This window comes from Narcine bancroftii, chromosome 7 (genome assembly GCF_036971445.1).
Source record: "Narcine bancroftii isolate sNarBan1 chromosome 7, sNarBan1.hap1, whole genome shotgun sequence".
In the NCBI taxonomy this organism is placed as follows: Eukaryota; Metazoa; Chordata; class Chondrichthyes; order Torpediniformes; family Narcinidae; genus Narcine; species Narcine bancroftii.
Window position 1 is genome coordinate 211,239,527 of NC_091475.1, and position 13,198 is coordinate 211,252,724.

The 13,198-nt window shown below is 45.3% G+C and overlaps 1 protein-coding gene across 10 annotated transcripts in view; it reads right to left on the bottom strand.

The window, feature by feature from the left end:
• The window catches only part of LOC138739667 (arf-GAP with Rho-GAP domain, ANK repeat and PH domain-containing protein 1-like), a 200,240-nt gene that overhangs the window by 39,271 nt on the left and 147,771 nt on the right, over positions 1-13,198 (bottom strand). For all 10 annotated transcript variants that reach the window (XM_069892186.1, XM_069892195.1, XM_069892196.1 and 7 more), the window contains 4 exons: positions 8,630-8,732; positions 7,646-7,838; positions 6,948-6,993; positions 5,420-5,583 (listed from right to left, as the gene is read on the bottom strand). In XM_069892186.1, the coding sequence (XP_069748287.1) occupies positions 5,420-5,583; positions 6,948-6,993; positions 7,646-7,838; positions 8,630-8,732 (506 nt within the window). The remainder of the gene's footprint in view (positions 1-5,419; positions 5,584-6,947; positions 6,994-7,645; positions 7,839-8,629; positions 8,733-13,198) is intronic.

The window sequence follows — 13,198 nt, forward strand, 5'->3', positions numbered from 1 at the left end:
TTAATTTAAATCAAGCATATGCAAAAAATTATGGTCGGAGGTGATTTTAATTGTTGGATAAATCTCCAAAAGCTGTAGTTAGGATTAAAATGGCTAAACAGTTGATGGTGTTAATGAAAGAAATGAATTCAGTAGATACATGGAGGAAAGAGAAAGAGAAAGACTTCTCGTTTTATTAATTTCGACATGACTCTTATTCCAGAATAGATTTATTTTTGGTATCAGCATAATTGCAAGGTCGTGTATTGAAGGTTAAATATAAGAGTAGAATTTTGTCTGATCATTCCTTGTTATTAATAACGTGTACAGGTTCAGAGAGAATTGAGAATACATTTCAATGGAGATTTAATTATTTGTTGTTGAAAAGTGTAGAATTTTGTAATTTTATAAGAGATCAAATATAGTTTTTGAAAATAAATGTGGATTCAGTTAATAGTAAATTTGTTTTATGGGATGCTTTAAAAAGCATATTTGAGGGGAAAAATTATTAGTTTTACTGCTAAAATTAAGAAACAACATGTAGCTGAAGTAACTAAATCAGAGAAGGAGATAGAGATTTTAGAAAAAGATTTACAGCAGAATTCAACGAAGGTTAAGAAAATATGTTTGACTAATATGAAATTATGATATAATTCGCTAAAAACATAAGTTTGAGAAGCTGTCACAGAGAATGAGGCAAAGATATTATGAATTAGGGGAAAGAGCTCATAAGGTTTTAGCTTGGCAGTTAAAAACGGAACAACTTTCAAGAGACATGGAGGAGGTGTACAGGAAGGGAGATTGTGGGGGAAAAGGAGCAGAGGGAGCAGCCCTGATGTTGTAGAATTGTAGAGGGACTCCTGGATGTTGGGGAAATGGAGGGAGATGGGGCTTGTGCAGAAAAATGGGTCTTGCTGCAGATCAGGCCATAGTCTTTGGGAATGGGTTCAAGGAGCTGCCAGCTGAATTTGTAAGGGCAGGTTCAATTTTGACATTTAAGAAAATTTTGGACAGGCATGTGGATGGGAGGGATGTGGTCCAAGTGCAGGACAGTGGGACTAGGCTGAATAGTAGCTTGACACAGACTAGAAGGGCCAACGGGCCTGTTTCTGTGCTGCAATGTTCTATGTTCTATGGTTCTAAGAATAAATGCTATCAGGAATGATTCATTGATTCAATATAAACCTCAGGAAATTAATGATGTGTTTAGAGAATTTGAGGAAAAATTTTATACATCTGAAGTAGTGGAGGATGAGGTTAAAACTGAATTTTTTAAAATCTGATCTGGATTTACCTTTTTTGAGTGGCAAGGAAGTTAAAGATTTGGATGCTCCTTTTGCTACTAAAGAAGTAATAGACGCACTTCGATCCATGCCAAGTGGGAAGTCTCCAGAGGACGATCATTTTACTTCTGAATTTTATGAAAAATTTCAGGACTTATTAATTCCATTAATGATGGAAGTGTTGAAACAGGCGACAGAGGTTCATTCTTTTCCGGACTCTTTTTCTCAAGCAATTATTACAGTCATTCTTTAAAAAGATCAGGACCCATTGAAAGCCAGATCTTATAGACCAATTTCATTATTGAATGTTTGATTATAAAGTCGTAACAAAGGTTCTAGCTAATAGATTGGCTAAATATTTACCAGATTTAATTCATTTAGATCAGGCAGGTTTTATTAAAAATTGTTATTCAGCAGATAATATTGTGAAGTTGATTTCTTTGATCAATATTTATTGAGAGGGATCCAACCTACCAGTGGTTATTTCATTGGAGCAGAAAAGGTCTTTGATAGAGTGGAGTGGAGCTTTAATTTAAAGTTTTTGAAAATTTTAATTTGGCCTAATATTTATTAGTTGGATTAGGGCTTTATATAGAAGTCCTACTGTTAGAATGGTGACAAATGGACAGTTATCTTTACCTTTCACATTGACTAGATTGACTTGACAAGGCTGTCCTTTGTCGCTGGCGCTATTTGCATTAGTTATTGAACCTTTGGCTCAGATGATTAGACAAGATACCAATATTAAAGGTATTAAGGTGAAATATGATTAATTTATTTACAGATGATGTTTTGATGTATTGAACAGAACTTCAGAATTCTTTGAAGAGGTTACATGATAGATTGGAACAACATGCTGAGATATCAGGTTACAAAATCAGTTGGGAAAAGAGTGAGATTATGTCATTAGCTGAAATGGATTATTCTTCGTGTAGGCCGATTGTGAAGTTTAAATAGTTGGATCAGATTAAGTATTTAGGTGTTAAGGTAGATTGTAATTGTAGTCATTTATATGAATTAAATTATTTATCGTTATTGTCTAAAAATAAACATAATTTGAACCAATGGAAAGATTTGCCTATTACATTAATAGAAAGAGTTAATTGCATTAAAATGAATATTTTTCCTCGGATTCAATATTTATTTCAATCTATTCCTTGTAGCATTCCTCAAAAAAATTGTAAGGATTTAAATGCTTTTATGAGGAAATTTTTATGGAAGGATAAAATGGAAAGGGTATCTTTACAGAAATTAACTTGGAGATATGAATTAGGAGGTCTGAAACTCCCTAATTTTCAAAATTATTATGATGCGACACAGTTGAAATTTATTAATAGGATGTTTGAATTGGACAAATCATTGATATGGGCTAATATTGAATTAGCTCAAATTGGTGAGAAGAAGATGGATGAGTTTATTTATAGATGGAACCCTAAGTTATTGAGTAGTTATAATTTACCTGTTTTGAAATATTTAATGGATTTATGGTATAAAAAAAAATGAAGTTATAGGTACTCAAGGTAAGATCTCAGGTAAAACTCCTTTGTATCAAAATAAGCTTTTCCCCTTCACACTTAATAACCAGCTTTTGAAGTTATGGGATCAAAATTGGGATGCAAGATTGTTATGAAGCAGGATATTTTATTTCTTTTCAAAGAATGAAAGAGAAATATGATGCATCTTCAAATATTCTTCTTTCTTTTTATCAAATTAAATCTTTATTGTTGGATAATTTTGGATGTACTTTACAGTACAAATTTTACTTACTGAGGGTGGTAAGATTTATATCTGAGATGAATGTTTTATTACAGAATAAAATCCCTAAATTGGATTTATATAAATCTAGATTGAAATGGGAGAAAGATTTAGGAATACCTATTCCTCAGGATGATTGGATGGGTTTATGTAGGGAGACTATGACTAAAATTATAAAAGGTATTGATTAGTTCATTCATCAATTATATTTAACTCTTGAAAAATTAAGGAGATACAATTTAATTTATTCGGACATGTTTTAGATGTCACGAGGATGTAGATTATTTTTCACATTCTGTCTGGCTATGTGAAACAGTAAAACCTTGGAATAGACGAGGAACTTTTAGAAGCTATTTTGAAAGTGAGACTTTCACTAGATCCTTTATTATTTTTGTTGGGTAATATTAAGAGGTTGAGTTTAGAATTAACCATATAACAATTACAGTACAGAAAGAGGCCATCTCGGCCCCTCTAGTCCGCACCGATTTAAGTGATCTCCTCTAGTTCCACCTACCTGCTCCCTGTCCATAACCCTCCAAACCCCTCATATCCATGCACGTATCCAACTTTCTCTTAAATGACAGAATTGACCCTGCTGCGACCACCTCTTCCGGAAGGTCATTCCACTCAGCCACCGCTCTCTGAGTGAAGAAGTTCCCTCTAAAATATTTAGCAATTACTTGAAAGAATGAGACTGATTTGGGTATTCAAAGATGGTATACAGAGTTGAGGTCTTGTATTCCTTTGGAGAGGATAATATATAATTTGTGTGATAATTATTTTTTTTAATCGTAAAATCTGGAGCCCGTATTTGGATTATATGGGTTTGAGTTTTTGAAGCCCCAGCCCGCACTGTAGTGGTCTTACTCCAAACCATGGCAATTAATTAATTGATGAATTTTGTTGTTATAATTAATCTCCTTTTTTCTTTTTTCGGGATAGGTTAGTGGGGGGTGGGGTTTGGTGGGTGGGTTGGGGGGGTGGGGAGTTGTAGGGGGTTAGTTTAAAAAAAAAATCATGTATGTATTTTTTTCAGAATTTTTCAAGTTTCATTAATCAATAAATACAGTATTCAAAACAAAACAAAGGAGATGGTGGTCGAGAGCCCAGGGGACCAGTCTCCGCTGACTATTGACGGCTCCACCGTCGAGGTAGTCAAGAGCACCAAATTCCTTGGCGTGCAATCTCTCCTGGTCCCCCAACACCAGATCCATTGCCAAAAAGGCGCAACAACACCTTTCCTTCCTGCCCACCCTCCACCCTCGCTACATTCTATGGGGGCTGCTCTGAATGCATCCTGTGTAACTGCGTCACCGCCCGCTTCGGGGACTGCACCATCCCAGAATGCAAGTCCCTGCAGCGGAGAGTGAAGACGGCTGAGGGGATCATTGGGGTCTCTCTCTCCGGACGTTTATAATGGCCTGTTGTTTGGGAAAACCACAGACATCATGAAGGACTCCACACACACCCCTCCCACAATCTGTTCACCCTCCTGCCATCCAGGAAGAGGCACCAAAACGCTTGGGCCCTCACGACCAGATTGTGAAACAGCATTGTTCCTGCCAAGCCGTGCGGCTTCTGAACACTGGGGGTACACAGGGCCAGCATAGGTAACCGATATTTACAAGTGATATGTTATTTATAAAAAGTTTCTGAGGTAACTTATCCATGTAAATAACCAGTTCCAGAGTCCAGAGAAACATTATCTTGTTATTCACTGTTTTTCTTTCTTTGGCTTGGCTTCGCGGACGAAGATTTATGGAGGGGGTAAAAAGTCCACGTCAGCTGCAGGCTCGTTTGTGGCTGACCAGTCCGATGCGGGACAGGCAGACACGATTGCAGCGGTTGCAAGGGAAAATTGGTTGGTTGGGGTTGGGTGTTGGGTTTTTCCTCCTTTGCCTTTTGTCAGTGAGGTGGGCTCTGCGGTCTTCTTCAAAGGAGGCTGCTGCCCGCCAAACTGTGAGGCGCCAAGATGCACGGTTTGAGGCACTGTACACTGCAGGGTTTATGGTCTGAATGACAAATAAATGTGACTTGACTTGAGAAGGCAATTTTGTGTAATATTACATATTCTGAGCTATTAAATGACAATCAAGGAATCTTGAAAGTTGGAGGTTCAGCACAGACATGTGGGGTGAAAGGTCTGTCCCTGTTCTCTACATTTCACCCTCTCAGAGAAATTCCCTCCAGCCCATCCAACATCCTTTCCTGCCTTTATTTCCCTCATTCTCAGTTCTGACCAAGGGCCCCTCCCTGAACGGAAACCTCCACCGTTTCTCCCTCCACTGAACTGTTGAGCCTCTCCAGCATCTCTTGAACCAAGGATGCCAGGGATGGGATGAAGCATGGGTAGGGGAGAGAGGCGGGGAGGTTCGGGGCTTTTGCCACTCTCGGCAGCTCACCGTACTGCGTGATGTACGCCACGCAGCGATCCACCAGCACAGGGATGTCCTCGTCCGTCAGCTGCTGCTCAGACAGCGTGTTACCGGCGCTGTCTGCTGCTTTCTGGATGGCTCCAGCCCACCCGGAGAAGTCGAGTTTCCTCTCCGATTGGATGTACAGAGTCCTGGATGGGAGGGAAGAGGGCAAACAACTGTCATGGACGGCGAGCGCAGAAAAGGATTGGTGGTCAAAACACAGAGACGCTGGAGGCACTCAGCCGGACTCGCAATGTCCATAGGAGGTAAAGATACATAACTGACGTTTCAGGCCTGAGCCCTTCCTCAAAGTACAAGTAAAAATGTCATCTGTGAAGGATGTGGACAAGGGAAGAATGGGAAGGGAAGGAGAACAGAGTGAAACACGGAAGTCTATGGACGCTGTGATTGTACTATAAATGCTGGAGGAACTCAGCCGGTCTTTTCAGCGTCCATAGGAGACAAAGATACATCGCCGATGTTTCGGGCTTGAGCTCTTCTTCAAGGAACAAGCCAGAAACAGGAAACCTCAGATTGTCTCAGAATTCTAACAAAAGGTATTCATTAGATGTCACCAGCGACCTGGTTCGAAAGGAGACAGGGAATGGGGAGAAAGGCCAACTGGGGAAGAAGTGGGGGGGTTGACGAGGACAGAGGCGAGGTGCTCAACGAAGAGATTTTCCAGTCTCTGCCCAGCCTCTCCGATGTAAAGGAGACCAAAGCGGGAGCACCGGATGCAGTAGATGACTCCTGCAGATTCACAAGTGAAGTGATGCTTCATTGGGAAGGACTGTTGGGGGCCCCGAATGGTGCTGAGGGAGGAGGTGAGGGTGCATCTCCTGCAGTCACAGGGGTAGGTGGGGAGGGAGCAGTGGATGGGGGAGTCACGGAGGGAGTGGTCCCTGTGGAAGGAGGAGAGGGAAATATGTGTGTAGAGGTGGGATCACATAGTAGGTGGGTGTAATGGCGAAGGAGGATGCGGTGGCTGGTGGGGTGGTAGGTGAGGACAAGGAGGCACAGAGAAAGATGTGAGGACTGGTTCTAACGGAAGGGAGAATGGGGAAGAGAGGGAGGGAGGGTGGAGAGGAGAGAGAAGGGAGGGAGGGGGAAGTAGAGAGAGGGAGAGGAAGGGTGGGTAGGAGTGGGAGGGAAGGAGAGGGGTGGTAGGGAGCGTGGGGAGGGAGGAGAGGGAGAGGGAGGGAGTGAGAAGGTGGGAGGGTGGGAGAGGGAGGGGAAGGAGGGAGGGAGAGTGGGAAAGGGTGTGGAGGAATGGGAGGGAAGGAGGGAGGGGGAAGGAGGGGGAGGGATGATGGGAGAGGGAAAGTGGGAGAGGGAGGGAGTGAGAAGGTTGGAGGGAAGGAGGGAGGGAGATGGAAGGAGAGAGGGAGGGTGGGAGAAGGAAGGAGAGAGGGAGGGTGGGAGAGGAAAGGAGAGAGGGAGTGAGTGAGAAGGTTGGAGGAAGGGAGGGAGAGGGAAGGAGAGAGGGAGGTTCAGGAGGATAAGCTACACTCACCGCCTCTTTTCCACCAACACCAGAACCTCGTGGTCAGACTGCTCAGCTGTGGAACAAGGAGGGGGTGAATCATCAATGGGTCCCAGTACCAGGGACAGCTGAGAGTCAGAATCCACCGGGCTAGGGGTCAGATTCATCACCCAGAGAAGGGCAGAGAGACCCCAACCGGAGCTTACCAAACCATGCTGGACAACCCGGCTACATCCGCATTGCAACCCGTGGGATTTCTCTGTGCCCCGGTGCCCGGAGGAGGTATCCCGATGACAATGTGCCTACCCCAAACTGTGGCGAAGTGAGGGTAAGAAGATGGGGGGAGGGATAAGCAGGGTGGGAGATTGGGGGGGTGGGAGTTAGGGGGTGGGAATTAAGGGGGTAGGAATTAAGGGGGTGGGAGATAGGGGGTTGGAGATTGTGGGTGGGAAATGGGAGGGGGAGATATTGAGTGGGAGTTTGAGAGTGTGGAGAGATGGAGTGGGGAGATGGGAGGAAGGGGAGATGTGGGAGGGTAAGTTGGGGGAGTGGGATGGGGAAGGGAGAAATGGGAAAGGGGAGATGAGATGGAGAAGGGGAGAGATGGGGGAGAGATGGGGAAGGAGAGAGATGGAAGAGATGAGCTGGCCCTGGGGATACCAGTGCAAGGTGTCGGAGAGCGGTGAGCTATGTTAACGGCGGAGATTTCCAGGAACCCCAATCCTTACACAGCTCCTGCAGCTTGCGGAGGTTGATGGCCTCCTCCTTCTCCGAGTCCTGGAGCCAGATGTAGAGCGTGGATTTCTCCAGTGCGAACCAGCCCATCTTGGCCTGTTCCAGGTTCATCCCGTCCTTGTACAGCAGGCGGCCAATGCGCTGAAAGTCGTGGTCCATCAGGTCCACGGCCACAGGGAGGAAAGACTGTGGGAGGAGTAGGAGATTGGTGAGTGGAGTAGGAACCCTGACAACTATCGGCGGACAGAGCCGAGGTGCTGAACAAAGCGATCTCCTAGCCTGCGCCGTCTCTCCGACGTAGAGGAGACCACAGCGGGAGTTCCAGATGCAGTAAATGAGCCCTAATGGGGAAGTGGGGTCGGGGGGGGGGGGTAAGTCCCTCCCCTCCTGGGTCCAATGTGTAGTTTAGGGTGGATAGAAGGTGGTTTGGAATAGGGACATTGTGGGGCTGAGCTGGAGAATTGTGTTCAGTTTTACGAGGACGTTGCCAGGACACGGGGCCCTGAGCTACAAGGAGAGATTGAGCAGGCTGGGGACAGGAGGAGGAGGGGTGAGTGAAACTTAAAAGTCTGCGGACACCGTGATTATAGTAAACACACCAAAATGATGGAAGAACTCAGTCAGTCTTTTCAGAATCCATAGGAGACAAAGATATATTGCCAATGTTTTGGGTCTGAGCCCTTCTTCAAGGAAGAAATCTCAGAAAGCCTCAGAATCCAAACCAACAAAGGTTGTTAATTGATGTGATAAGGGTCGAGGTAGAACTTATCCTGTCTGGGTGAAAGGAGACAGGGAATAGAGAGACAACAGGGGGAAGAAGGGGGTGGGAGGGGTTTAATGAAAGACAGACAAGTCGATGTTAATGCCATCCGGCTGGAGGGGGCCCAGTCAGAAGATGAGGTGCTTGTGTGCACAGCCCACACGAACGGTGAGAGCACACGTGTCCTACGGCAGGCGATAATTTATCACAGCTCTACCTTGGCGATGGACTTGACCCATTCTTTAATAGACTCTGCACTGTCCGTCCCAAACATGAACAGGCGCTCCGAATCGGTGAAAATCTCAAACGTGTGCTCAAACCTACAGGAAATGAAAGATTCGAAGTAGGTCGACTTGGACAACAACAGCCCTACGCTGCTCAGAATCACACCCCCCCCAACCCCAGTTACTAGCATGGCTACAGAGAGATAGAGTGATCCCCATGGATCACCTACCTACATCCGGCTACTCCCCCCCTGAGGCAGGGGGCAGAGTGTCAGGGACCCAAGGTTGCTCGTGAGACAACTTGAAGGTGGGAAGGAAGGTGGTGACCCTAGATCGTCGATAAGGCCCGGCAGGTGGAGGTCAATGAGGGAAAGTGCGAGCTCAGGCACTTTGACCAGAGGTACTTGCAGGAGGGTTATTGACCATGTGAAGGAAGATTGCAGGTGATCACGGGTCCACAGGGGGTCCAGTGCACAAATCACACAAGGTTCACAGCCAGGTCTAGCGACAGGTTTGTGAGGAAAGTGTCAAACTGTTACAAGAAGGTTGGAGATGAGGTAGGATGTTGGATATTGGTGTAGCCACTCCTGGAGTGTTACACACATCTCTTCTCCCTTTATAGCATGGACATAGATGTAGAAAGATGGGAGAGTCCAGCACAACTTCAGGATTCAAGGCTGTCTGCTTAGAACAGAAATGCGAAGAAATTTCTTCAGCCAGAGGGTGGTGAATCTGTGGAATTTGTTGCCACAGGGAGTTGTGAAGGTCAGGTCATTGGGTGTATTTAAGGCAGAGATTGATAGGTTCTGGATTAGCTAGGGCATCAAAGGTTATGGGAAGAAGGCCGGGCAGTGGGGCCGAGTAGGGAAATGGATCAGCTCATGATTAAATGACGGGGAAGACTCAATGGGCTGAATAGCCTAGTTCTGCTCCAATGTCTTCTGCTCTTATAGGTTGTTCAGATATACGAAGAGTAAAAGAAGACATCAGACCTCTGGAAAATGACGCCTGGGATGTGGTAATGGGAAACAAGGAAATGGCGGATGAACTGAGCGGTGTTTGGCATCACTGTGGAAGACACCAGAAAGTTGAAAGAGTCATGGGGCAGAAGTGAGAGAAGGTGCTTAGAAAGCTGAAAAGGCTGAAGGTGGGGAAATCACCTGGCCGGCTGCACAAAACCCCTGGGTTCGGAAAGAGGGAGCATTGGTAGCCACCCTTCAGGAATCGCTGGAGTCGGGGATGGTTTCAGAAGACTGGAAAGTTGCATGCTTCAGTTTTCCAGTCCTCTGGCACTCCCGGAACTGCTGTAACGCTCGTGCGGACCCACAGAGAGTGGAGAGTGGAGACCCAGCACTCCCCCCGCGAGGACCATCTGCCCAGTCTGACAACCGCCGTCTCCCTACAGGATGTAAATGGCTTATTAAAGGAGCCAATGGTGGTTTATTTTAAAATCCAGCGGGGTCTGGGCCCAAGATGGCGGCGCCTAAGATCGGCAGCAGCCTTGAGGGGTTGCAGACTTCAGGGAAGCAGAGGAGTGGCACCTGGCACCAGAAAATGGGAAGACCAATCCCGTCTGAAACAGGACGGTGACCATGGTGGTGGACCAGCGAGGGGCTCTGAGGCTGGAGAACACACAGGCCGCAGGCAATAGTGGTCAAAGGTCCTCGCACCAAGCTGCGGACTGCTGGCTCGAGACTGGCTGAAGGGGTACGGGGTATCGTAACTGAGATACAAGAAGGTGCTGGGGGAGCTGAAGGCTTCCTGGCCATGTCAGAGGTCCAGATCTAGAGCTCGGGCGGCCGATGGACTGAACAGGAGTCTGTGCAGCTGTGGGAAGTCCTCTTTTGCTTCTCTTTCTCTGACTGTAAGGGGCACCGGGCAATTTCCACTGATGGCGAATCTTTATCTGCCTTACAGCGGACCAAAGGAAATTTCATGAAATATTACATTTTCTGTTTCATTGCACAACAATAAAAGAATTCTGAATCTTGAGGCGGCAGTTAGTGCAACACCTTTACAGCGCTGGCGATTGGGACAGAGGTTCAAATCCTGTGCTGTCTGTAAGGACTTTGTACGTTCTCTCCGTCCCTGTGTGAGTTTTCCCCAGGGGCTCCGGTTTCCTCCCATCGTTTGAAACGTACCAGGGGTTGTAGGTTAATGGGGGTGTAAATTGGGTGGTACAGACTTGTGGGCCAAAATGGCCTGTTACCGTGCTGTAGGTCTGAATTTTCAATCGAGTCACTTCAGTCTCTCAGAAGGGAGAGAGACAAAACACAGGAAACTATAGGCCGGTTAGGGAATATCAGTGGTTGGTAAGATTCTAGAGCAAAACACGAAAGTCTGAATTGCTGTGATTGTAGTAAAAGCACAGTTAATGTTAGAGGAACTCGACTGGTCTCGCAACAACCATAGGAAATAAAGATATATTACTGATGTCTCGAAGTCAATTCCTTTGGATGCAGTGTGACAGATTATATCATATTTATATTGTATATCGATATGTTTTTGAAGGAGATAGATTGTGGGGGTTTAGTGTAGGTCACCATAAACAGAGTAACACTTCACAACACAGATCTCATTTAAAATGCTGGAGCTCTGCTCAAGTCAGACAGTCCAGGCCCCTTTGCAAAAACTTTAAAGAAGGCCTATAAGGGCTTCACAACTAGGTGTTAATTGGACATGCTGTGGAGTAATGGATCATTGTTTTGCAAAGCAACAGATGACTGGGTCCAATGCTGCAGTCTGTCTGAGTGCAGTTGGCTGTCTAAGAGGGGCATGTGGCTTTGCAAGCACAGAGAGAAAGAGAGAGAGAGAGAGAGAGAGAGAGAGAGAGAGAGAGAGAGAGATCAAACAGGCTTTCTCTAAGAGAGAGTGAACTGGTTTCTGCAGTCATGGAAACCTGTCAGCTTGTTTAAAATCCCATTTTGAAAATGGGTAGTGAGTTCTGAGTTCAGCCTGTTGAAAACCCTTGTGGTCCATACAAGAGGAAATGGCTGGCTGGAGTGTTTCACCTGGAATAAGGGAAACAAAAAGGGAACTCTGTGGTGACCTGCCAAGTTTCTTTGGCAAGACATTGACGTGGCTGATCAGAGGGAATCAGTTTGTGTCCAATGAGCAACAAATCTTTCTCTGAAAACCGACAAGAACCTTCCTGAGTGGTAAACATTTACCCAAGCCTGGTGAAAATTCATAAGTGTTAAATTCTGTGCACAGTTTAGGAATTGCTTGATACCGGTGAACTTGGAAGAATGAGAATTAAGGTTTAACTGCGAATCAAAGAACTTTTCTGATGTTATTCACACATTACATACACGGGGCTTAGAATTAGAAGGGGGTTAAGTTAATAGTCATAAGTTAAAGTTTGATCCTGTTTTTATGTTTAAAGAAAATTAAAAGCAACCATTTGTTCTGGTAAATTTCTATTGCTGCTGGGTTTTGGGGACCTTTGGGCCCTTAACAGCAGCAAGCAAGATTCTACAGTCTAGCATTAAGGATGAAGTTCCAGGTACTTAAACAACATGGGTGCCTTGAACAAAGAAGTTAAGGTAAAGATGTCATGCTGAGGCATTACAAGGTTTGGGGGGTTGTGAGCCGTTTTGGGCCCCATATCTAATGAAGGATGCCCTGGTGTTGGAGAGAATCCAGAGGGTGTTGATGAGAGGGTTAACGTATGAGGAGCGTTTGATAGCTCTGGGACTGACCTCGCTGGAGTTTAGGAGGGGGCTCTCTTTGAAACCTGATTAATATTGAAGAGGCTGCTTAGTGGTGTGGATGTGCAGAAGATGTTTCCGGAGGTGGAGGAGTCCGGGACCAAAGGCACATCCCTTTAGAACAGAGATTTCTTCAGCCGGAGGGACGTGAATCTGTGGAATTGGTTGGTACAGAAGGCTTTTGAGGTCAAGTCATTGGGTAAGTTTAAAGCAGAGGTTGATGAGTTCTTGATTAGTAAGAGTGCCAAAGGTCATGGGCTGAAGACAGGAGAATAGTGTGGTGAATCTGTGTCATGCTGTGAGTCTTTTGCTGTGCTTAGTCTGCTTTCCTGACATTGGACGTATATTATCTCTACCACTAAAGACACTACCCTTGGCTATAACTGTGTATGCACCCATTATCATTCATTAAAAAGGGTTTGAGGAGCAAGCCTAGCAATTATCGGCCTGTAAGTTTGACATCTGTGGTAGGTAAATTGATGGAAAGCATTCTTAGAGATAGTATATATAAGTATATGGAGGGACAAGGTCTGATCAGGGACACTCAACACGGATTTGTGCGTGGAAGGTCGTGTTTGACCAATCTTGTTGAATTTTTTGAAGAGGTGACTAGGAATGTTGATGAGGGTAGAGCAGTGGATGTTGTCTATATGGGCTTCAGTAAGGCCTTCGATAAGGTTTCGCATGGGAGGTTAGTTAGGAAGGTTAAGTAGTTAGGTATTAATTCTGAGATAGTCATATGGATTCAACAGTGGCTGGAAGGGAGATGCCAGAGAGTGGTAGTGGATAACTGTTTGTCAGGATGGAGGCCGGTGACAAGCGGTGTACCTCAGGGTTCGGTATTGGGACCAT